We start from the raw sequence: 23,780 nt of genomic DNA on the forward strand, positions 1-23,780 counted from the left end.
GCAGTGGCTAATGATTTGATTTGAGAATTGAGAGTACAGTCTGGATTTACTCTTTGTGCATTAACGCAGGTCAGATGGACACAGGCTGCATTTTAAATCAGTAATGGAAGGCTGAAGCCTGTCTTAAACCAATCACATCAGCCTTACCCAAGACCAATTGATCCCTCGGGGCTGAACCCTGTGAGCGCAGCTTTTATATGAATGGACTCTGTACAGGCTGAAGTTTCATTCATAAAATGGATGCTGAAGGGGGAAAAAAAAACAAACCCTGGAATGTTCATTTATATAGAACTAAAGAGTGTAGTGTTCCATCAGCTGCTGCTTTTGCCAGTTGACTTGAAGTAATGATTAATGCCCATTGGCCCTGCCTGCATGTAACCTGACACCATTTATGGCCTTGGTGTGTTTCTAATGTATAGTGAATGAGAGGGCTACATTCTCAAATCAGAAACATAAACAGGAACTGGTTGGTCTGAATTCCATTCAAATATGTCACTTCAGCCATGCAGTGTTTGTCCAACTTAGATTTTACAGGCAGGGAACCAGGCGGGGGAGAAAAAGCAACACAGACATTTTTTGCAGTAAGCTCACCAAAAAAAAAAAAAAAAGAGAAAAAATCCGTTTTGCTTTTTCGTTGAATTTAAAGGGAAAGTTATGCTTAAACTCAAAACAAATTTTAAAGTTAATGAAAGTGATAGAAATGAATATCTGATTTTAAAGTATCCTTCAAAGACCGGATCTATGTGGAATTTAAATTCCGATTTTAATATCGGAGCCTTTGTTTTCTGTTCTGATGTATAAAGTTACATGTTGCCCTGGCAGACTGTTGTCTTAAAAATGTATTTTCAGAGACCAGATGTCATGATGTTGTCATAGTGAAGCCCCGTTTCACTATAGAAACCAAAGTTGCTGCATTTCAGAGGGGAAAGGAAGATGTTTATTTAGAGTTTGTTTTTTTAACTATTTTTGCTTAGGTGTAAACTACTTGGACTAAATCTGATTCTAGCTGGTAGGTTTATGTCAGGGGTTATAGATAGGAATTAATCTTGCCATGGCTACCTTTTAGGAAGATTTTTGTGTGTGTCATAACAGTGTTTCTGTAATACTGGGATACAAGTGGAAAATAATGAATAATTCAAATGTAGAGCCTTGGAAAATGAAGGAGAAATGAGCCTTTCTTTGAATCTTCCTCAAACAGGATCCTGTGAGCTCTGCACACAGATTTAAGTCTTGCTATCCCTGCTCCTATTCATAGCACCGTGGTGGCACCCTGCAAATACTTGCCTGTGTGCTTAGCTTTGTGCATGAGAGTAGTCCCATTGAATGTTATGGGGTTGTGCGCAGGTGTTTGCAGGATCAGGATATAAGTGAGATCCCTGGACAGATAAGCTACAGACTGGGGTGGGGAGGAAGAGCTTACTCTGCAATTACCATCTGTCTAATGAAGAATGAAAAAATTATTCATTATGTTTTCCACTTGGTGTGTCTTCATTGTCCAGAAAACTAAATTGCATTATAAACAATATTGTAACAGTGAGTCACCATAAATTCTGAAATTAGATTTTTTTTGGTGGAGCAAATACAGCACTTATTTGATATATAACAATGCTACTAGAAATGCAGAGGCTCTCATTTAACGAAATTACTTTGTTCTCTTGTGCAATTTTTTTGCCCAAACCAAACAACATCGGGTTGAAGCGCTGTAGTAGAATTGTCAGATGAAAGTAATCTATGTCATTTTAAATGAAGATTTTAGAGAGAACATCAGGCATTTGTCTGAACTGCAACATGTCTACATTTTGGGTTGAATCCTGGCCCCATTCAACGCTGTAACAAATCCCACAGTAAGTAAGATGTTAGCAGCTGATCCTCAAACAGATCTGTGTGCAAGGATCTTTACTGCTGGGCAGCAAGAGTTGGGGTCCACATGTGTATATCTGTTTCCAGAATCTGTCCCTTAAACAGCACTCTGGAAGTGCTGTCCATCTGATGAGATGTAAAACTGAAGCCCTACACACTTGTGGTATGTGAAGGCCCCAAAAAGCAAGAGGTGATGTAGCTGTATTGCGGCTGGAATCGTTGCATTCTGCCTACCAAGGTGGATAAAAATTTAAAAAATCGGATTTTTTTAATTTAAATTGGATTTTTTTGATTAAGTGCTTTTTGAGGAAAAAACCTATGTAAAGATAGTTTTGATTAAAATACAGTATAGCTCAAAGATATCTCATCATGGAATAAGGATTATAAATTCTAATTCTATAGTAGGAGACAATATAGTCATGTAATGTTAATGAAAAGTTTTGTAAATGAGTTCCAATAGTTCATGGACTAGGGACCCAGTCGTGTGGGGTCCCACAGGTTTCTGTGTAGATTATTTAGGTTAATCTTTCTATCTAGCCAATGGGGACTCAGTGCTCCGTCTAGAACGGGGTCGGCAACCTATGGCACGTGTGCCAAAGACAGCACACCAGCCGATTTTTAATGGCACACTGCTGCCTGCCGGGTCCTAGCTGCCGGCCCCGCTCAAACCCAAGCCAGGATCCCGACAGGCAGCAGCGTGCCATTAAAAATCCTGCCCACCCCGGCCCGCTCTTCTGCACACACCCCCGGCACGGGGGCAGGGTGAAGAAGCTTGGTCCTGCCGGCTGCTGCTGCAGGGCAGGCAAGCTCCCCACTTTCCCCCGCTGTGCTGCATGCCTGCCCCTCCTCCTCTCCCTCCCTGCCACCAATCAGCTGATGGCCCTTGCGAGGGAGGGGGAGAAGCGGAGCCGGAGCGCTCTCATGCTCCGGGGAGGAGATGGAGAAGAGGTGGAGACAGGGCCTTGGGGAAGAGGGGTGGAATCAGGGCATATCCCCTTTAGCCCCCTGTCGTGAGCCGCTCTGGGCAGGGGTCTGGGAGCACCCCAACGACCTCAGCACACACCCGCAGCCCTCTGCCGTGATCCCTGCCCCCCCCCCACACACACCCAGCCCTCTGCCCTGATCTCTGCACCCCCACACACCCCAGCCTCCTGCCCTGACCCCTGCATCCCCCCACGACCCCAGCCCTGACTCCAGCACCCCCCACACATACCCAGCCCCCACACCCCATGCCCTGACTCCAGCACCCACTCATACGCCCTCTGCCCTGACTCCTGCACCCTCCTCACACACTCCCAGCCCTCTGCCCTGACCCCTGCACCCCCACGACCCCAACCTTGATTCCAGCACCCCCACACATATCCAGCCCCCCTATGCCCTGATTCATGCACCCCCACACATACCCAGCCCCCCCACGCCCCGTGCCCTGACTTTTACGCCCCCCACATTCCCACCCCCACCGTGAGCACCAAACGGGAGCTCCTGCACCCTCCCCCCCCCACATTCCTACCTGCACCCCTCGCACCAAATGGGAGCTGCCCAGGTAAGCACTCCACACACAAAACCTCCTGCCCCAACCCTGAGCCCCCTCCCTCATTCTAGCTCCTGGCCTGCTCCTTCACCCCCAGCCCTGTGCTCAGTGCACTCCCACCCTCAGCTCAGTGCAGAGAGAGAGAGGAAGAGAATGGGCTAGAACCAGGGAGGAGGTAGGTACCCACTCTATGTGGGCAAGGCGGGATCCCAGATGGGCAGTGGGCTGAGCGGGGCCGACAGCCGGGACCCTGGCTGGCAGGAGCCGGCGGACGGAACCCCAGACCAGCAGCGGGCTGAGTGGCAGCAGGCTGAGCCATTCAGCCCACTGCTGGTCTGGGGTCCCGGCCATCGGCCCCACTCAGCCCACTGCAGGTCTGGGGTTCTGGCTGCCAGCCCCTTGCCAGCCGGGGTCCCGGCCACAAGCCCCGCTCAGCCTGCTGCCGGCCTAGGTGAATGGAACCCCAGGCTGGCAGCGGGCTGAGCGGGCCGGCGGCGTAAGATCAGCATTTTAATTTAATTTTAAATGAAGCTTCTTAAACATTTTGAAAACCTTGTTTACTTTACATAGGACAATAGTTTAGTTATATAATATATAGACTTATAGAGAGAGACCTTCTAAAAAATGTTAAAATGTATTACTGGCAGGCGAAACCTTACATTAAAGTGAATAAATGAAGATTCCGCACACCACTTCTGAAAGGTTGCCGACTCCTGGTCTAGAAGATACTATCAGAGATCCTTAGTTTTGCACGTCTCAAACTATGGATTTGTGTTTCCAGAGGTAACATGCTTGTTAACAGCAAAAATGTTTTTTAAAAAATAAATAATATATAGAGATGAGAAATAACAGACCTCAACTCTGTTGTCTCTCTGCAAATTTGTGTACACAGAGTCAATGCTTTACCTCTCTAAAAGTGCAAAGTTTCAAAAAGTTCATGAATAGAAGTTTGTTGGGGGTGTAGTATGGAGATAAATGTGAGAAGCGAGGGACATATGCTTGTTTTGTTAAAATATTATATGCTTGCTGTTGGAGAAAAAAATCCAGAATACTTAACGTTGTTGTTTTAGTTAAATAAAACAATTTAAATATCTGTCTGGTGATGTTCTCCTCCTAATACAGCGTGGCAAGAAAATCCTCCACATATTAATGATTAACCTGTTGAACTGGAGATAGTTCACCTCCCAATGACTTCATAAATATCTACTTCAATTACCTTTGGTAAATGAAATAACCAAACACTCATTCATTTTCTGATATAGCTGTAAAACAAATCTGAAAAATTTTCCAAATAAATCACTGTTTAAAAATGTATAATGTGTACCTTCTAAAAATGAAACCTACATCTATCTCTGAGTTGTGAAGAATATGTATTAAGGTTATAACAACCAACAAGAATGCACTTTTATGTAGAAAAACATTATTAAATCGAGTCTTCCTGACTAGTGATTTAAATCAAATCCACCCTGCTGCCTACCTAAAAATTCCCCTTGTGGTTTCAGCTGATTACTGTATTCTTCTTCGCCTCACACGCTAAACAGCTGGGTTAAGTTGCTGTATTAAACAGATGTTACTTTCCATCCTGGAGCTGGCTGCATTTTAGTGGTGGATGTAATGACCCTGGTGCATAGGCAGTATATTAATTTAAATTTTAAGTGCTCCTGGTTCAGTAGAGATGATAAATGCTATATACGTATACTGTACATTATTATTTTATTAAAATGAGATGTTGTTGAGATTGGGAGTCCTAAAATATAACCTGTCCTAACTTTTAACATTTTCTTTAAAAACTTAAGTTGGCTCTTGAGCCTAGAAAAGAAAAGGTGAACAGGATTCTATTGATTTTTTTTTCTGTCTTGCCCACTTATGAGAACGGCAGGCGGAGCAGAGGGACAGAGTGTGTGTGTGTACTTGTGAAACCAAATACAGCTACGGATTTGGTGTATTGAGCCCTTGTCATGGAAGCCTGGGATTTGACCTACATCACAGCCCTTCTTTTGAAGGGCTGATGGATTTATATTTATTTTAAGGACCAAAAGGACAGTTCAGAAGGAAATGCTGTCAGGTCAAGTTAAATGATTGGCTGTTTCTCTAGCCAGACCCCTTGAAATTCTAGTGATTCGCTTCCATTTTTACAATAAAAGGAGTACTTGTGGCACCTTAGAGCCTAACAAATTTATCTAAGGGGCCACAAGTCCTCCTTTTCTTTTTGCGGATACAGAGTAACACGGCTGCTACTCTGAAACCTATTCTTATAATAGTATCCTATTCAGTCCCAGAGGGTAAGTGAGAGAAGAACTAGGCAAGTAAACAGGAAGACAAGAGCATGGTCCCAATGCCAATACTATCATTTTATTTTCTGTCTTTAAGGAAGAAAACAGGTTTTGTCTGTGGATGGGGTCTATTGATCAAAGCGAGAGACTTGTTTGCAGGCTCAATATAAGTGACTGCCACTGGGGGCAGAATCACATCTGTGCTTCCTTGCTTTGTGTTTTTTGTACAGAATTTAATCCCTGCTGTGTTATCGTTGTCACCAGGCCCCTATCTGCCATGGGTTGTAAACAGGTGTGAGCCAGATGGTCTGACCCTTTTAGAGCAATGGAGCTCAGCGCAGAGTATTTCTTCCAGGAAAGCTGGAACCTCACGTTTCTAATAGCACTATCATTTTGTCCCAGAAATCCATTTATTCTGGGATAGGTAGTAATAATCATTAGGGGCTAGATTGCAGTTTTGCAGCCTGCCCTGAGTAAGGGGTGCTGTGGAGTTGCAGTGTGCCAGGAGGAGACCTGAGAATGAATTGTGATTCGAATTCCCAGTTCCTCCTCTGCTTCCCCCTTGCTCTGTGGGAGGGAGAAGTTACTTCATCCTTTCTCATGGCAAACCTTACAATCCCCTGTACAGCAGGCCAACTACTCTGCGGGAGAGGGTGGAGCTAGAATGCTTCCTACTCTGCCTACTTCTTCACAACAGGGAGTATTGGGGGCAAGTAGCCCTTACTCTCCTCATCTCAGTCAGAGTCATGGTCTGAGCAGTGGACTTCAAGAGCGCTGAGTCACTCCCCTTGTGTCTGTGACAGTCCCTCAGGTTGCAGTATATTAATATGAGAGTTGTGCTAAACAAGGAGGGTCTAATCTTATGCCCTATTCGAGTATAGAATCCAGAATCCAGTATGAGCTGCTCAGTTAGGACATGACCTTGCTTCCACTGGAGTTAGTAGTTGATTTCGTTGTTTTCAGTGGGAGGAAGATTGGGCTCTTACTTTGTACTTCTTGATGAAAGCACAGCATACTTCATCAAGTTCCTCCTTGGCATGCCCCGAAGAGCAGGCATTGCTGCAGTCTCTGGATTATATATTTTAAAATAACACTTACGGGGGGGGGGGGGGGAAGGTGTCAGGACAATATGAAATAAGTCCAGTTTCACAATTTTAAGATGACTACTCAATTGCTCTTAGGGTTAAGGGAGACCAGCATGACCTCAGAGTGTTCCAGATTAATAGCACTCCTTATGCATCCTTACTTTTTCGCTGGACTCTGCCCTTCATAAGGTGATATAACTTTATAATGTGAGCTAAGAATGTGCCATATGTGTGTTGCATATCCAAAAGCCAGGCATATTTATTTAATTACTATAATCCACTAAAAGATCTGAAGGTGATACAACCAGTTCACCTCAGCTATTTGCAGTATGCCCTGAAAGTAGCTCCATGCCTTTGTGCTATTGCGTTTATCTTCTTGAGACCATAATTTAACAAGAAGAAAATACACAATTGCTCTGCAATTTCTGCTCTAAAATGTTTGCTTTTGAAGTAACTCCGCTTAGCTAGTTAAAATACTTCTGGGTCTTAGTTAAGCATTTAGTACAATTTAAAACTGCAATGTTAAATTTCATTGGTTGGACTTTTTATTAGATAAGGTTGAAATGAAAGCAGCAGGCAATTTAATTAGGAGTAATTTTTCTGGGCAAGTCATTACTTTGATGAACTTCAGAGCAATGTTTATGGCTCCTAATTAACCATGTTAGTCATTTGATTGAATAATCACTTTGGAAATGTTTCTACAATTTGATTAGAGTCTGACCCACTCTGATAGTCATAAATTAACTGATAGCACTTTAGAATAACAAGACTTTAGTTACTTTATGAGGAATAGACTCTTCTCTGCTATATTTTTCAGTCCTCTACGGAGTATTTAATCTTAGGGTTCGGTTGCATTTAAACAATGTTGGTACAAACAAGACTTGTCTTTTAAAAAAAAATAGTCTCCAGATGTTAATTATAATTGACTTTGGCGCACAAGAGATATTACCCAGGTTGGCTAAAAACACAACTGTATCGATAGATACATGCATAGCTCCCTTGTGCTGTCAGTTTGATTATTTTGCAAGAGCCAGCATCATGAGTTGCAAATAGGTTTTGCTGCCAATATTAGTGAATTTTTACCTAAAATAGAAAATGTCTGTTTCAATTCTCAGGCTTCCTCCTTTTACATAGATTCTTTTTCCGTTCTCTTACAATCTAATCTGTTTGGTAACCCGAGTGATTCTTTGCTTGTGAACCACTGCTTGCAGCTTTGACTTCTGGTGTACAAAATTACACTTGACCTGTCTGAACATTGAATCACTGATTTCTGTGATTACTTAGCATAGTTGTAAAAGATGCTTGAAATACTAGAGCCCAAGGAGACAAGTATTGAATGCTTGATAGGGAAAACAAGTAATAAAGGAGGGAGGGGCTTTCAGACAGTTAGAGGAAACTTATTACTATCCTGTGCTGTGCTTGCTGTGGGAATTCAGTGTAAAACCTCATTTTCTTATCCTGCCAAGCCCTTGATACTCATCACCAGTCAGTGAGCAGTGAAATTTAGAATTGCATTCTGAAAAGAGTTTGTAGACAATGTTAGAAGAATAATGTCCCTCTCTCCTGACCTCTCTTTGCATCTTTTCCAGAGTGATGTGTTATAAGATTGCATGGCTTAGGGTAGGAGTTTATCACAAGATCAAGTGGACTCTCAGTATTCAATAGGCAGGTACAAAAAATGGACTAGAAGGGCAACCATTTGTGGTCCGGTTTTGTTTGCATGGGGTATAACTAGGGATAGAGTCAGGTGAGGGGGAAGTACAAAGATGGGTGCCTGCATGGAGCATACCATTTTAATTAGTATTGTTTGGTTTTCTCTTTCCTCTTCATTGCTTAAAGAAACATTGGCAATGTAGACAGTAGAAATTATAAACTCTGTATGCATTTGTATTGCCTTAAAAGTGCACAGTGCTGTAAAAAGTGGTAATCAATGCCCCTGAATTCCTTAAATGTGTTTTAAAGTGTCTTAACAATTAGAGAAAATGCCTTTAAACTTTCAGATCTTGGAACCCAGGCTCAGAAGCCTGGCATTCCCTGTGGTAATTCTGCCATATTTTGTGGTTTATTAGTCTCTGCTATGATTGGCAAGCTATTGATTTCAAAATCATTGCTATGTCAGTTTGGTTACCAAAAGACCTAGATGCATAAGTGTGGGGTTTAAAAAATTAATTCTGACTTGTGTATTTTGGTCTGTAATCACACTGAAGTGTGATTGCCCTGGGAGTTGACCTTTAACAAGGTTAATTATGATAAAAATTTGAGTTCAAATGCCTGTGTTAGACAAGATCAATGTTCCATGCAATATGGTTTTCTTTTTTGCCATGCTTTGTGCATGCTGCTCTGAAATGCTAACTATGTGTTGACAGGTTCCCCCTCACTGTGACTTATGTCCCTTTCTGTTACTCTTCTGTCTGTCGCCTGTCTCATTGATAACCTGCGCACTTTCAATTCCAGACAATCTTTTGACTAGCGTTGTCGTCTTCTTCTTTCAGAAGTGCCTAGCTGCCATTCCATTTACATGAGGCAAGAAGGCTTCCTGGCTCACCCAAACAGAACAGAAGTTAAGTTTTCTATTTTTTATGTCACTTTTGTACAAGAGAAACTTTTTGGGATTTTTTTTAGTGGAGAAATTTGAAGATCACACGACGAATTATTGTCCTGCTTGGAAAACTCCATCCTCTGCTTCCCCCTGCTCTATCCCTGTGTTTTTGATGTGCAAAAACATTGCAACCTGGACTAGTACCAAAGGTTAGCTAGGATACAAGCAGCTGAAAGGTGGTCTTGCTCAACATTCTTTCCAGTGGCACTAGCTATTGAATGGGCACTTCTCATAAATTTGCCCCCCTGCACCCTGCCTGGTAAAATTTTAAAGTGGCAGACTTCTGACTTCTAGGTGCAGCTTTGGCACCTTTGTCAAAATGAAGTTTGTTAGTGCGCAGTAAAGACATTTCATACATGTAATGAAAGTAGTCCAGAACTAGAAGAAATTACCAGGAAAAGACAGATATTTCGCTTCCCAGTCCTCTGCTTTAACACATATTTTAAGATAGTATACAATGTGTTTTCTCCCTTCATTACTCATACATCTAGCAAATAAACTCTTCTCTTCAATTTACAGGTTGTATGTATGAAAAGGGACCTAGACAGTTTTATGATGACACTTGTGTTGTTCCGGAGAAGTTTGATGGTATGTATTCCATATTTCTGTTTCCTACCCCCCCCACGCCCCCACTCCTGGTGTGGAGAGTTGGAAAGGGAGTTGTTGATCAAAAAGGTCAGTAACATTCCAATTTAAGATTCCTTAACACACCATTTGCAGTGCACCCAACCAAAGCTGACCTTTGCCTCTTGAAACCAAAGTCTCCTTTTCAATAGGATGTTAGTCTATTTTTGCTAGTGAGAGATTCTGTATCCAGAGATATGTTAGAGGAGCACAATTCTGGCTGTGCTGAGAAGTAATAGGAGGATTTCCATTGCACTGATGATCACATACAGCTTGTTATTAGAGATTTATTGAAAGCTGATCCTGTAATTAACAAAGCAGAACAGAAAGCAGCTCCTCTGGATTTACTGATGACTAATGCAGCCTGTTGTGTCTCATTGTCCATGAAGAATTGAATTATTGAACATAAGTGCAACAGAGCAATTCAGGTTTTGATGTATTTTTTTTCTTTTTTTGTCTAGAGAGATGTCTGTATTAAACATTGTGCTACTTGGTAATTGTTGAAAGGGTTTCATACCAAAAGAATTACCTTTTCATAGCACTGGCCAGTATAACAAACATTTTCCAAAGATGACTAATGGGGTCATGTCAGATAAAATAACCCAAAGTCATCTCAGTATATGGATTTCCTGGGGCAACTCTGATTTACTATAGTTCTGTACCATTGTAACCAAAGGAATAATTAGGCCCAGTATGTGATGGTCTGCAACTTTGGCTAAGTGATTTGCAGACTGAACAGCTAACTGTTTTACAGGACAACCTCAGAGTTATGAACTGACCAGTCAACCACACACCTCATTTGGAACCCAAAGTATGCCATCAGGGACCAAAAAAACCATCAGTAGGGTACTGTGTTAAACATAAAGTACTAAAAAAATAAAGGGGAAGCAGCATTTTTCTTCTTCATAGTAAAGTTTCAAAGCTGTATTAAGTCAATGTTCAGTTGTAAACTTTTGACAGACCAACCATAACGTTTTGTTCAGAGTTACGAGCAACCTCCATTCCTGAGGTGTTCGTAACTCTGAGGTTCTCCTGCAGTTGCTGTTTTGACTCAGTCTCTGTATATCCATCTTTGCTTGTTTCACAGGACTGAGGGGATGTCCTTCTGATAAATTGACTGTGAAAGGCTCTCTGAACCTTTCTTAATGGAGTTTGGAGAGCTCAAATTTTTCCCTAGGACATCTGTGCCTGTTATCAAACCTTTGCATGTCTAACACTGGTTGCATCTGCTTATGAATGGGAGGGCTCAAATTAAAATCAACCTGAAGAATTACGTACCTTTGAAACTGAGGTGCCACCAGCATATCAGAGCTGCTGTGGAATAGCAAGAAGCAAATGGAGGACTCTGAGTGCTATTAGACCTAAGCTCTGATGATTGGTAAATCCAGCACAGTAGTGTTACGGGGTTGATGCTTTCGCAGAAGGAATGGTTTTACTCACAGTCATCCTTGTACTGTGGGTGATGAAACATAGGCTAATTGTGTTTTTATTTTGCACATCAACTCAGATCTTTATTTCTAAACAAGAAACATTATGTGTCTGCTCCTACTTCCATGGGCACCGGTGACAAATTTCTGGTTACATCACTGGGAACAGGATTGGGCCCTCTGTTTCTTTACTTCGTACAGTTAAAATGATCTGTAGGAGCAACATCCATCTAGTTCATTCCTGAACAGCTGCACATTTTATGTTAAAAAAATAAGAATCGAAAGGTGGAGCAAATTGCTTCAAAAAAATAAATCTTTGGAAATAACGTATGCTCTTCCAAGAGAAGCCATTGCCTGGAAGCTGCTGTAGGTGGACAGTGCAGTGCTCTTCACGAGATCAGGCTCAGGTATAATAAGAATCTGTGTGTTTGTACATATTTCTAATGTGGTGGGTGCAGAGAAACGAGCACAATCGCCCATCGTTCTAAAAATGGTATTGACTATTCGCTGCATGTGGCCTATAGGGTAAAAGTGGGATAGACCCAGCAATGTGCCTCAAGTTTTGGGGCTAGATTCTGTGCTGTTTCTGTTGAAATCAGTAGATCACTCTCTGCCAGCTTACACTAACTAAGAATCGGGTCCTCAGGAATACTGCACTTGCTGTTTACATGTTACTCAACTATAGTTAGTAGAAAAGTCTTGTCCTTGAAAAATAAGTGGTTACAGGATCAGGATTTAACACAAATCAATGAGCCAAGGGTTGTTTAATTTGTTTTTGCCAAGTATTGCCTTAGTTTTCTTTCCTTTTTATAAAAGGATGTATTCTATTTGTAATACTCTTTTTTTCTTTTGACTACATTGAGCCCTTCTATATTGGCAAGGAGGCTATCCTTATGCTTTTGGTTAATGTAAAATCCTGACTTCCATCACTAGCCAGACAAGGTGGGTGAGGTGATACCTTTTATTGGACCAACTTCTGTTGCTGAGGCAGATAAACTTTTTTGAGTTACACAGAGCTCTTCTTCAGGTCTGAGAAAGGTATTAAGAGTGTCACAGTTATATATAAGTTCAAACAGATAGTTTGGCATAAGTAGTTAGCCCATATTCTAAGAAACCATTCAACATGAATGACAGGTTTCAGAGTAACAGCCGTGTTAGTCTGTATTCGCAAAAAGAAAAGGAGGACTTGTGGCACCTTAGAGACTAACCAATTTATTTGAGCATAAGCTTTCGTGAGCTACAGTCCACTTCACTGAATGCATCCGATGAAGTGAGCTGTAGCTCACGAAAGCTTATGCTCAAATAAATTGGTTAGTCTCTAAGGTGCCACAAGTCCTCCTTTTCATTAAACATGAAGTGGCCCATTAATGCCCCTGTAGTCATAGAACAAAAAGGGGAATTAGTGGGTTACAGATGGTTGTAATAAACCATAAATCCAGTGTCCTAAATGTTCCCTTTGAGTATGTGCTAACTACTTATGCTAAACTGTTCCATCTTGTATTTAGCTGTGACACCTTTAGTACCTTTCCCAGACCTGAAGAAGAGCTCTGTGTAACTCAAGAGCTTGTCTCTGTCACCAACAGAAGTTGGTCCAATAAAAGGTCTTACTTCACCCACCTTGTCTCTCTGATATCCTGGGACAGACACAGCTACAACACTGCTGTGTACAGCACTAGCCAGGACAGGCTGCTTGGCAAAAGTTGCTGTTCTGGTGGTGAAGTGGGGAATAGAGTTTTACCAGTAGACCGAGGATTGCTGTCATCATTAGCAGAAACTAAATCTCTGTTCTAGCCCCAGACCTTTTAGCTGTTGTTTCCATGAGCTGTTCAGTAGAAATACAATTTAAAAACAAGCAAATACACAGTATGGATGTAACAGTTTTTCATTAGCAATTTGTGCAGAGCAGTTAACAGAATGTTGTTTATTTGATAGATTTCCTTGGGTCTGAACTTTAAGCAAAAATAATGTAGAGCACTTCAAGGGGAAATGCTAATCTCATATGTTGGTATGAGTAAATATAAAGCGTGCTAAAGATGAACCATCTTGTATGCAAGTCCAATATGCCACAGAGGAACTCACATATCTGCAGGATTTGCATGCCTATACATAAAGCCTATGCTGTTTAAGTCCAAGTCAAATGCTCTGTCAAATTTCCCTTAGAAGTATTTGCATGCAAAAGAAGTTTTAGTCAATGGGGTTTTGCAGCTATCTGAAGCATACATTAAATCTTCAAAATGGGGTTGTGCAAAGTATTGTATACAAATGAAATTCTTCAGGCATCAGAGTTGTTTACAAAAACAGTTCATGCTCTTTCAGATATAGGGTATTGCAAAATGTTGTTTGCAAGTGAGATTTGCATATATCAGAGTTAGATGAAAACAACAAAGACTGACATGAAGCGTGACTGAATTTAGGTACTCTACTTTTTTGTCTTAATTTGCTAGTAAATTACCTGTATGAATGTATTATATATAATCAGCAAGAAGAAGGGAAGGTAGTATATGCAGACTTGTAAGGTGATAAGAATTTTTTTTGTACCGTTTTATGAACTGTACTGGTTGGTTTGGCATTTCATCTAACAAACTGATCACTGATGAATATTTGACATTATTTTGTGTGTGTGTAGGTGACATCAAACAAGAGCCAGGGATGTACCGTGAGGGACCCACATATCAGCGGCGGGGCTCACTTCAGCTCTGGCAGTTTTTGGTAGCCCTTCTTGATGACCCATCAAACTCTCACTTCATTGCTTGGACTGGCCGAGGCATGGAATTCAAACTGATTGAGCCAGAAGAGGTGGGTGTGGAAGTTTACTGTTTGAAGGACAACACGTCTCAAAATAGATTTATGCGTCCTACAAATGAATTGTATTCCTTTTCTAGAGAGATGCATTCCTCTCCTTCTGAAACTTTACTTTGGGAATATAGAGAGGACAGGTACTGTACGTGCTGGTAGGTTTAGAATAGGTGCACATTAATTTAAGTGTCTTGATTCAACTAATCATGCACAGACAATCCCTAAAACAAATGGAAGCTTAAGTGCCGTATTTCAGACTACTCAGCACTCACAGTTGGAAGCCAGAATTTCAGATGAGTTACATGGAAAATAATGGGAGCTACTGGGTGCTGAGCTGTCTTGAAAATGTGCTCCCCCACCCCCGTGTGTTTATGAAATGCAAGGTTATTAACCCTGTATCTTCGAATTGAAGAACGCTAAGGAAACTTTAAAGGGCTTGGGCCTTAACCTGGGAGGTCCAAAGTCTCTGGCTAGAATTTTCAAAGAAGCTTAAAGGAGATGGGCACCAAACTTACATTCAGTTTCAGTACGAGTTAGACGCCTTTGAAAATCCTCACCCATGTGCCACCAGCTGAGGCTCCAATCCTGCGAACGCTTCTGCACACGCATAGTTCCACTGAAATCAGGATTGGTCAGGGATATAACATTACTCACATGCATAAATATTTGCTGAATGGGGGCTTAAATCATGTGTGGAACGAAAGGAACAGGAATAATTAATAGGCTGTTTTATAAATAAACTTTCTTTTCACTAGCTAGAGCAGGCCTGCACAACTCGTAAAGCGGCGAGGGCCATATTACTCCAAAGAAGACAGCTGAGAGCCGAAACCCCCCGGCCCTGCTGAAACACACCCCCCCCAGTGCTGCCCAGCCCCGCAGAAACAACCCCCCCCAGTGCCACCTACCCCGCGGAAACAAACCCTCCTTCCTCAGTGCTGCCCCGCCGAAACAGCTGTGGGCTGAAAAGGAAGGTGTGGGGGGGACCGCTGGGGAAGGGATCAGGGCAGGGGGCTGGGTTTGTGTGAGCGGGGTTCAGGAGTCAGGGCAGGGGCGGGGGGGTGAGGGGGTGCAGGAGGCTGGGGGTGTGTGAGGGGGTGCAGGGGTCAGGGTGGGCAGAGGGCTGGGGGTGCTCATGGCAGGGGCTGGAGGGGGTATGCCCTGATTACATCCCCTTCCCCAAGGCCATGCTCCCTTCTCCTCTCTTCCTCCTCCTCCCCAGAGCAGCGAGTGTGCTGAGGCTCTGCTCTTATGCCTCATGTGGAGTACCTGTCCAGCAAGTAATTGTGATTTCACAAACAGTGGCTTATGACTTCAGGTGGAGAACGAGTAACAAAAAGCCTGCTTTCATGGAAGTGCATCTGGTAATAAAACAAGAGGCATAAAGACAGACAAAAAGTAAAGGTGACAGCAGCAGGCATATCACTCTCCATAGAATAGCTTCCATAGTTTTCCATGAGTTGTCTGCAATTCATCTAAAAATAAACAAACAGGCAGGTTTCTAGGGTGTGGTCTGAGCTGCCTATGTTTGATATCTATTTTTTTCGCCAAGCTGGTTATCCAACCAGCTCTAGTAGCAGAATAGGGGTTGTTTTTTTTTAGTTTCTCTGCCTTCTTCAGCTATAGTAGCATGTACATGGGGAAAGGTGTGTTTTTTTTATCATGCATCTTCTAATAGCCTCGCTACTATGGCTGTTACAGCTGCAATCTGTATGACTTCCTGAACTGAAGTGGAAAGGTTTTGTGATATACAACGTTTCAGTAACAAAAATGATGCAGGAAAAGCAGGAAGCTCATCTACAAAGTAGCATGAAAGAAGAATTTTCTCCTTGTCTTTGGGAGGCTCGGTCTACCCACTCTTCAATGTGTTTCTCTTTATTTCTTTTCATTTTTATTTTATTTTTTTAATTAAGCCACCAGATTGATAAATAAAGAGACCTGTTGTCGTGTTATAGTAAAAAGATTGCATGCATGGTTTAAAAATCATGCTAGGACACAGGAAATTCAGATATCACACGAACCTTTTCTCCTTTATTTATGCCTCCCACCTGCAGTGGTTGTTTTTGTATTAAAAAAATAATCTGATGCTAAGGTCTGCTTGTTAAATGCATTTAACAGATCACTGCTAATCCATTTCTGTGGCAGGTGGCTCGTCGCTGGGGGATTCAGAAAAACAGACCAGCTATGAACTATGATAAACTTAGCCGTTCACTTCGCTATTATTATGAGAAGGGAATCATGCAAAAGGTGAGCAGCTAATGCAGCATTAAATTTCACTGGAATGTTGCACGTTAATCCATAAGTCATGTTATAAGAAGGAACACTGGTAATTGCATTGCTCAAGCAGGTTTTTCACTCTTTTGGACATATGCTGAGATTTTGAATTTTACATGCTACAGGTCTGTGTGTATGTGTATACATATAATTATTACACTGTGTTAATGTGTCATTGTTTGTACAAATGTTTTCTGATCATTCACATTGAGCTGATCATAATGCAAGGATAAAAACCAGCATGCAAAAAATAGGTGAAGGGATGCCTGTGGAACCTGAGAGAGGCAAAGTACAGAATATACTATGAATAGTGCTTTGCAGATCTAAATTACCTGTCCAGCAAATAGATACTTTAGTAACTGCAAAATAGAAGAATCATCGATAGTTACAATATTATTGGTTCGGTATCACAGTGATAGTGATTTTTAATGGATTCTGGAATGTAGTGTAACAACCATACTGACAAACACTTAATATTTAAAATAACTGATATGCAGTAGTATGGTCCCAGTGGCAAACCACTCCCATATTCCTGTGGACTTGATTGTATTTGAAGTTGTTGTGTGCATTCAACTCAGAAGTCAATAGGAGTTCCCTGCTTGCAGCAGCTGCTGAATCAGGCTCTTGTGTTCCTTGATGTTACCAAAGATCCTAATTATCTTCTTGCATTACTTGCTTCCTTATCTATTATTCACATTAACTTTGTGAATCCACACAGATAACAAGTTTAAACCTGGAATTGGCACTGTGCAATCCAATGATCTGAGAGGGCTTTTACAACTACAAAGTACAACACTTGTGTTATTGCGGCATTAAGCTTGTGAGATCAAGCTTTCCAAAGTTGGGAAGTTTCAATGTCAGGAACTGATTCTGTGAAGTACTAAGGTTCAGGATTTTAAAGGTGTTTAGGAGCCTAGATATAAGGGTAGGTACTTTGGCCTAGATCCTCAGATGTGTTTAGGCATCTAACTTCCATTGATTCCAGTGGCAGTTTGGTGCCTAAGTAACTGAGGATTGTGCATAGGCATCTTTAAAAATCCCACTAGGTGAGTCTCTCTATATTTAGGTGCCTAAATACCTTCAAATATCTGGCCATAAGTGCCTCTTGTGAAGTGTCGAGAGCCCTCAGCTTCAGTTAATTCAATTCAGCCCCTCACAGGAGGTGCTCAGCCCCTGCTTCACCAGAGGGGGCCCATAAGCTGCTACAGCAGTGTTAACTTGCCTGCATTGCACATCCTGTCTGTTTTACAGTATCCATTAATAACCACGGCTAACTTTCATATTTTATAAGCAAAGATGAATAGGACACTTTACTTAGCCATGTTGCGCAGAAGATAGTATAATTGAACAAACGTCACTTTTGGAATTTCCAGACTTCTGACCCTTTGAGCTCACTCCATTAATTTGTGCTAGCATTTACTTTTCTAGGTGTTTCTGGGGGTTTTTCAGGGGAAGAGAAGAAAAGGCAGTTCGCCCAAACAATTTATAAACTTGCTTTCCCAGCAGAGCTTGTATAGTCCTAGCTTAGACTGTGCACCTTACTGGCCTGGCCAGTGGAACATATTAGTTTCTTCCTCATCTGCTATTGGTCCACTTAGCACAGTTTACAAGCGTTCTGGCAGCTAGCTGGCTAGCCACTTACCTAACTGCACATATGCACATTGTGCTTTTAAGGGTATTGTGACCAGTGGTGCCTGGGACAGTCCTCACTGGAAATGCCAAGGTCAGGGCAGGCTGCAAAAGGGAGAGCAGACCAGTCTTGGGAGACCAGTCTTGGGAGTAACACTGAAGTTAAACTCTCCAGCCAGTCACAGACTGTGCTTCTGATCCCCCATACTGGTTATCAAGAAGCAAAAAAAGAAATCACATAGTCCTCCTCTATTGCATTGCAGTTCTCTGGCCCAATGAGCACCTAGGTCCTGTACAGTGAGAAGTTATTTTAAAAACTCTGTACACTATACAAAATGTTCTTCTGACCCCAAAGGGTCAGCCACACTACCCGGTCAGTATAAGTTTGGATCTTACCCAAAATACAACACTGCCAGCCAATTCTTTAGTGCCAAAAACTAAAGGCTTATAAAAAAAGAAACAAGAAAGAAAAAGAAGAGAGATGTTAAATGGTAAAAGAGTCACATACATGCAAAGACTCCAAAGTCCATATATCAGGTTCTAAGCAGTATTGGTGAGTTTGCTGGCTTGAAAGTCCCTCTGGAACACATCCACAGCTTGGATGGGTCATTCAGTCCTTTGTTCAGAGCTTCAGTTTGTAGCAAAGTTCCTCCAGAGGTAAGAAGCAGGATTGAAGACAATATGGAGAAGATGGAGCTGCCTTTTATAGTCTTTTGCCATGTGGTCTGTGCTTCCTTTGTTTCAAACACAAGCTTCCCAGCACATGGCTTGAAAGCCTTAGAGTTCTGTCATAGGCATGCCCCTGCATGCCTTGCTGAGTCATCAGGTGTATCTACCTTCTCTCAATGGGTCAGTTGTATAGCTTATGGTCCTCAACGGGCCATCAAACAGGCTAGGCAGTGCTGCTGCCAAACTGTCTGGGGGTGTCACCCAGAAGCATAGCACAAGTTTTGAAATACAGACATACATATCTATAACCCAAAATGCAAAGGTGATACAAACACATAAATTAGATGATTATATCTGGAAAATTATAACATTTTTGCAGATATCTTACCTGGACTATCTAGCATAACGCCTTGCAGTTTTATAATATTGGTATTGATAATATCATCAAGTTTATCCTCAAATACCCCAGATTCCATTCAGCCTCACAGGTATGCCTCCACTAGAGTTTTTTGGACAGTATTTAACAAGTTTGTAAAGGCTGGATGCTTCTTTGTTCTAGGGTAAAAATGTTTGTAATTTACCCTGGGGATCACCCCAGATAATCAACTAATTTGAGGTAAAACTCGTGAAGATAAGCCCTACGTTGTAGTGGGTACTTGCAGACTTAAGACAGTGTTCTCTTTTCCATGTTCAATATGCATCTCTGTTAAATTAAAACCGTTTGTTCCAAACCAAGCAAAGATGGATGTAATGAGGATTATGTTCCTATTCACTTTCAAAAACAACATTACATTTTTAAAGGAAAATATATAGTTTAAATTCGAAAGGAATTTTTAAATAGTGCACTGTAAACTTGATAGGGATTGAGGTAAGCCCACTTTTCAAGTAAGATGTTAAATCTAGCACATTTTTGCCCATATTTGATTGCTATGCAGATAGAAGTCAGATGCCCGCAACACCTTTTGGAAAAGAAGGATAACCCAAGTGTCTTAGGCCAACAGGCTTTCACTCAGTAAACAAATCCAAATGTCTTAGCCTTTGCAGGAGCTGCTGCTTAATACACGAAGACACCTTGTTTGCATGCAGTCCCTCTACTACCAACATGTGCTGTGACTCAATACATTACAAATTATGTATATTTGAGATAACTTGAGTATGACTTGACTTATATCAAGCTAAATTCAGTTCTGTTTTATCATGGATTATCTATAGTTTAGTTGACACAACAGGGTGCGTAACTTTGTGGTTTGATCGTACTACTGTGGTAAAAAGCTATTTACTTTCCCCAGACAGAACAACATTGTTGGCCATTGGTTAAGTACAGAAAGTGATCTCAGGTTATAGGCTTTAGAAATAGAATCTTTTAATTCATTGCACCCCCATTCCCAAAGGAAATCAGGGTTGTGTTGTGTCCTGAAGCCCAAAGTGTTTTATGTAGTCTGCTTTTGCACAACTCCCACTAGTCGCAATGGGACCAGGATTTCATTCCTAATGTTGGTGCCCAAGAACTCCCATGGCACAGTATTTCATGGTCTAGTGAAAGCAGATTCCTCAGAAATCTGTAACTACAAGTTGTTAAAGTGCTAAAACTTACACTATTCTTTTTTCTTTCCTTCTCCTTTTTGACCTTGTGTTAAGGTTGCCGGAGAGAGATATGTCTACAAGTTTGTTTGTGATCCCGAAGCGCTTTTCTCCATGGCCTTTCCAGACAACCAGCGCCCCTTGCTGAAGACGGACATGGAGCGGCACATCAACGAGGAGGATACCGTGCCACTGTCCCACTTTGACGAGAGCATGGTCTACATGCAGGAGGGTGGCTGCTGTAACACCCACCCCTATAACGAAGGCTATGTGTATTAATAGCAATGACAGAAAAGGGGGCATCCTCCCCTGTGCTTCTCCTCTATCACAAGATCCAGAGGAGAGCAGAATCCACTTCAGTTTGTTTTTTAAATAGTACACTAAAAGGGGCTTTTCCTGTTGCATTACTCCTATGTTCTGCCATGGACAGCGCACTTTATTTGAAAGGAGAGGGTTGGAATCTAAACATTTATTCTGTGCAACAGGAGGAAAAGGGTGGGTTTACTTTTTACCTAAGTTTGGGAAGGGAACATACAGGTTTTAAGTACAATGAAGCTATATCGTCTGTTTTGTTTCATATTGGCATAAGATATTGTACATTTTCTCTGGGTATCCATAGTACAGTTAATTCTTATTGTGTAAATTAACTGTTTGGATATTATTATCAGAGTAACATGCCTTGGGCATTTGTCTCTGATCATTCCTAATTGTCTTTCTGCAGTTATAAAGAGGATCAAAGCATAGATTGCAGGATTTAATGTAGAAGCTAGACGTGACACACTGTCCATCTTTCATTTACACATTTGAACATCTTTTTGTCATTCTGTTTGCATTTTATATTTTTGTTTTTCCTGCCTTATAGAAGATGCCCATTTACTTGGATGTTAGGCAGAGCACACACCATTACTGGTGTCCAAGGAGCACAATTCCTGACTTCACACTGCGAGTTGCAAACTTGAAGCATAGCATGTTGATCTAGTGCCACCTTGCTATGCAAATACAGGCCATCCTATTATTTTCGACCTTTCAAAGTCCAGTTGAGAGTAGTAATTACATATGGTGGACTTTTCTCATGATCATGTCAGCGTTAAATGCAGGATCATGATCAGGGGGAAAACATTTTCTTTCCTTCCATTTCCTTTGCAACATAAATAAGTTATTTAATCAATAGGAATTAACTGTACTAAGTCACATATCTAATTATGCTGTTTAGACACAGCAAGCACTCCTTGAGAAAAATATCCAATACACTAAATAGGTACTTTAGTAATTTTTAGACACGGTACCCATTAATATGCATTTAAACCTTTTACTGCTGTGTTATGTTGATAACATATATAAATACTAGATAACGCTAATGCTTCTGCTGCTGTCTTTTTCTGTAATATTCTCTTTGATGCTGAATTTACTATGACCATTTATAAGCAATGCTGTAACTACAGATAGCATTTCAGGACAAAATAGATGACTTGAACCATTTATTGCTTAGAAAATAGCTTACGCCATAGCTGTGCTATAAGCAGCTTTTATGCGCATCGACAAATGAATAGTAAGCTTCAGCTTGCTAAGGGAAGCTCTGCGGAACCTTTTGTAACTTTCGGTGGAACGGAGACTTCCGCGAACTGTCAAAGAACACAATGAAGTCGCTGTATGACATTGTAGTGCTGGCACTGATGTTATCAACCAACTTGTTTGGGACACTAAATGTAAATGTGATCGGATATGGTTGGAAGACAATTTAAAGTTTCGAGGTTTGTTTTTCTGTTTTGTTTTAAATCATTCTATTTAGGGGAGGGGGTAATCGTGAAAAAGCAAGACACATTATTCTACGTGTAAAACAAAAAGAAAAAAAATAAGTTCTAAATATTTATGAGCACCTTTTCGGAAATGTAACATTTCCAAGTGTGAAGAGGGTGAAAACCAGGATTTGAACAGCCCAATGAAATTTAAAAACGCTGTTACTTCACAGGAGTGCCTCACTTTCCAGTTCTGTAACAAATCTAGGAGAGGGAGGAAAGATGAACTCATAAACATAAAACGACAATAATTGCAATAGATGTGATTTCAAAGACACCCCTTGGTGGTGGCTTAATTTTCCACTCAATGTCAATCAAGAAACCAGTAAGCTATAAATGATATCTTATGCAATTCATTCAAAATTAAAAAGCAGCGACTACTAGAGACCAAAGGTGCAGAAGAACTCTCTGGGCATGCATCTAATTCACCTAAATCCCATAGGGCAACATATTTTATGGGTGTATATATGCCTTAATATGCCAACTTGTTCTGTCAATAATTTATAGGTCTCAATGGCACTTAAAATTTCAATGATCAACCCAACAAAATCAAAGCAAGACCACTGAAGCTTTCACCAAGAAGGGGAAAAGTCAGAACTTTGAACATTGTGGCTTCCATTGAGATAAGGTTCGAAGGAAACACGTTTTGATTAAAAGTCCTTTGATCCATTTTGATTCCATTAATGTCATTGTGGAGCACTTCCTGTCTGGAGCAGGGCATTGGTGGGAGGGGGTGGGTCAAAAAAAAAAAAAAAGAAGAGGACATTGCATCAAATGTGTAATATTTAAAGAGAATATATATGTATGTGTGTGTGTGTGTATATATATACACACAGTGTATGGTAGTGACTCACTGAACAAAACAAGCATTCAGCCCAACATTACATGATCTCCCAGCAAAAGAAGAAAGGCTTTCATTGAACTGATTAACCCTTTTGAAATTGTACCTAAAAGGCTTATTTAAAGTTCTGGTTTTATTCCATTTTTTTGTTTTGTTTTCAGGTAGATTAATAAATCTGGCAGCTGATTTCTGCAAGATTCTTGTGTATTTTAATTGGAGAGGAGCTTATTGCAATGTGGTATAAAGTTCTCCTTTTGGAAGAAAGGAACTGACGGGTCTGTTTCAGTGGTTAGCGTTGCTTCTCACAAAACGTTAAAGCAAAAAAAAAAAGCGAGCAGGCAGTGTGTATGTGATTATATCATGAAATTTAACCAATATTTATGATGCCAAAGCAAGTATATTTGGCAGAGGGGTGGGGAAATGCCTGACTGCACTTGGGTCAAGTCCATCCTTAAAGAACAGTTGCAGTGATTAAAGTGCATCTTTTTTGCTTGTTTTTTTTTTCAATAGCGGACAACACCTCGGTGGCATGTGCAAAAGATGAACTACTATAGGGAAGACACAGGTAAGTCTTTGACTAGTTAATGGCTCTACGTGTCGACTGTCGCTTCTCATGAAGGATGTTAGGCCAGGTTCTTCATGTAAGTGCAACCATTGCTCAATAGTCCTACTTAACACTTTCAGGGAGTACTGTGCACGTTTTCAAAAGTGTTTTTCTGAACGGGGATGATGAAGTTTCATTACTTCAGCACTTTAAAAATGTACGGCATTAGATGTGCCAAATATAATTTATTATTT

The 23,780-nt window shown here is 41.1% G+C and overlaps 1 protein-coding gene across 4 annotated transcripts in view; it reads left to right on the top strand.

The window, feature by feature from the left end:
* Positions 1–22,994, top strand: part of ETV1 (ETS variant transcription factor 1) — a 73,987-nt gene extending 50,993 nt beyond the window's left edge. For all 4 annotated transcript variants that reach the window (XM_084620504.1, XM_084620506.1, XM_084620505.1 and 1 more), the window contains 5 exons: positions 9,242–9,308; positions 9,866–9,936; positions 14,026–14,195; positions 16,338–16,439; positions 20,403–22,994. In XM_084620504.1, the coding sequence (XP_084476630.1) occupies positions 9,242–9,308; positions 9,866–9,936; positions 14,026–14,195; positions 16,338–16,439; positions 20,403–20,624 (632 nt within the window). In that variant the 3' untranslated portion in view covers positions 20,625–22,994. The remainder of the gene's footprint in view (positions 1–9,241; positions 9,309–9,865; positions 9,937–14,025; positions 14,196–16,337; positions 16,440–20,402) is intronic.
* The last annotated feature ends 786 nt before the right edge of the window (positions 22,995–23,780 follow it).

The sequence above is a fragment of the Lepidochelys olivacea genome, assembly GCF_965140295.1.
Source record: "Lepidochelys olivacea isolate rLepOli2 genome assembly, chromosome: 2".
In the NCBI taxonomy this organism is placed as follows: domain Eukaryota; kingdom Metazoa; phylum Chordata; order Testudines; family Cheloniidae; genus Lepidochelys; species Lepidochelys olivacea.